The sequence below is a fragment of the Silene latifolia genome, chromosome 5 (assembly GCF_048544455.1).
Source record: "Silene latifolia isolate original U9 population chromosome 5, ASM4854445v1, whole genome shotgun sequence".
In the NCBI taxonomy this organism is placed as follows: Eukaryota; Viridiplantae; Streptophyta; class Magnoliopsida; order Caryophyllales; family Caryophyllaceae; genus Silene; species Silene latifolia.
This window is the reverse complement of record NC_133530.1, coordinates 37206163-37207830: the sequence shown is the minus strand read 5'-3', so window position 1 is coordinate 37207830 and position 1668 is coordinate 37206163. Positions and strand designations below refer to the sequence as shown.

The following is a 1668-nucleotide window of genomic DNA, read 5'->3' as shown; positions in this document are numbered from 1 at the left end:
TCTCGATCATGTCTTGGATTTCATGTTTAAGACGGTAACAATTTTTGGTATCATGACCTTTTCCTTGATGATAAGCATAGTAGGCGTTGGGCTTATACCATTTACCCTGTCGATCCGCAGGCGGGTCCGGAGTTGGACCAATTGGGTTTAGTTTCCCTTGGGCCGAGAGCCTTTGGAGGGAGTATGCGTAGGTACACCCGATGTCAGTGAACGCTCTTGGCCCATGGCGTTGCGATCCCTTAGGAGCTCCTCCCAAAAGACCAATGGCTTGGATATGATTGGCAGAACTGGATGCCTTAGCTTTGGAAGAGGAGGCACCCTGATACCCTTTTGGCTATTCAGCCTCAGCAGAACGAACGTCGTCCTCAATTTTTCTTCCGACTCGAATAAGGTCCTTGAACGAGCCGAAATGTTGATATTTGATAGCGTCACGGTAGACAGGTCGAAGATTTTTGATGAACTTATCTACCATTTCAGTCTCCTCTGGCCTTTTGGCCAACTTCACGCTTTCAGCGCGCCATCGGTTGAGGAATTCAGTAAATCCCTCCTTATCCTTCTGTGTCATCACCTCAAGTGTGCGCATAGTAGTCTGAATCTCGGCATTATCAGCAAAGTGTTTGCAGAACTCCACCGCTATATCTTCGAAAGTGGGGAAATTCTTAAGCTCAAGGCTGTAGAACCACGCCTTCGGGTGTTCTCCTAGGGATTGAGCAAAAATGTGGGGCAACATCTTAGCAGGTACCCCTTTCAACGCAAGGTACTCCTTGTAGGAACGGATATGTTGCAATGGATCTTCCGTCCCTTTGATCTTTGGGATATCAGTTAGGACAAAATTGGTTGGTAGCTTGTCCTGGACCGGCATGTACCCTCTGGCATTCTCATAATGCACATTTTCCCCTCGGGATAGCTTCAACTGTTCCTCTATTAGTCGGAATCTCTTTTCGAATTCAGTTTCCGGGGGCGGTGGTATGGGAGCTTCCACCGCGATCTTGGCTTCCACAGCCGTCAAGCGTTCCATCATTGCGACGAAAGTGTCGTTAATCTGCTTCAGTGCCTCTACGGTAGTCATACTTCTTGTTTGTAGTGGCCTTTCTACAATAAAATCCCGAGCGAGTATCAGTTATCGAATCAAAATCCCCTGCACAAACAGGACTCGACTCATAACAACATGACGGACTCTAAGCGACTTGATATTGGGCTTAGACCCGGAGAACGAGCAATTGGGCCCCTTCGGTTTGGGTCATACACGACTAGGGACGGTTTTTCAAACCTAAAAACTGGCTATAACTTGACATGGATCCTACGAACGAACTATTCTGGCTCGTTGGAACGGGTCCTAACCGTGATACACACGTGGCTTGGGTTTTAGACTCAACGTGATCATAAATCCGACATGACAAACCCGTGTTCAAACCAGACATGGCTCTTGGGCTTTGTGACAAACGCCCTAGGTGGCCTAGTGGGGACGTTTTGGTGGACTGACTTGGACGAAATGGTCGAATTTCATGACTCAGACCTAAAGATCGGTTTAGGTGACTCACTTGACAAGTGTTCTAACCAAACAAAGGCTCACTCGAGCCTAAGGGTGGACTAGCTCGCCTATATCGAGCAAGCAAAAGCCCAACTCGACTAACCCGACCCCACCGACTCAAACTCTATTCTAGGTTT

The 1668-nt window shown here is 47.9% G+C and overlaps 1 protein-coding gene across 1 annotated transcript; it reads right to left on the bottom strand.

Annotated features, from left to right (window-relative positions):
• Nucleotides 1–334: 334 nt before the first annotated feature.
• Nucleotides 335–1069, bottom strand: LOC141655224 (uncharacterized). The gene has a single exon (XM_074462314.1). It carries the CDS (start codon nt 1067–1069, stop codon nt 335–337), a length of 735 nt encoding a protein of 244 aa, XP_074318415.1.
• Nucleotides 1070–1668: the final 599 nt, after the last annotated feature.

What these genes read in the sequence shown, in the direction of transcription:
- LOC141655224 (XM_074462314.1), bottom strand. Translation starts at nt 1,069, where the DNA reads ATGACTACCGTAGAGGCACTGAAGCAGATTAACGACACTTTCGTCGCA.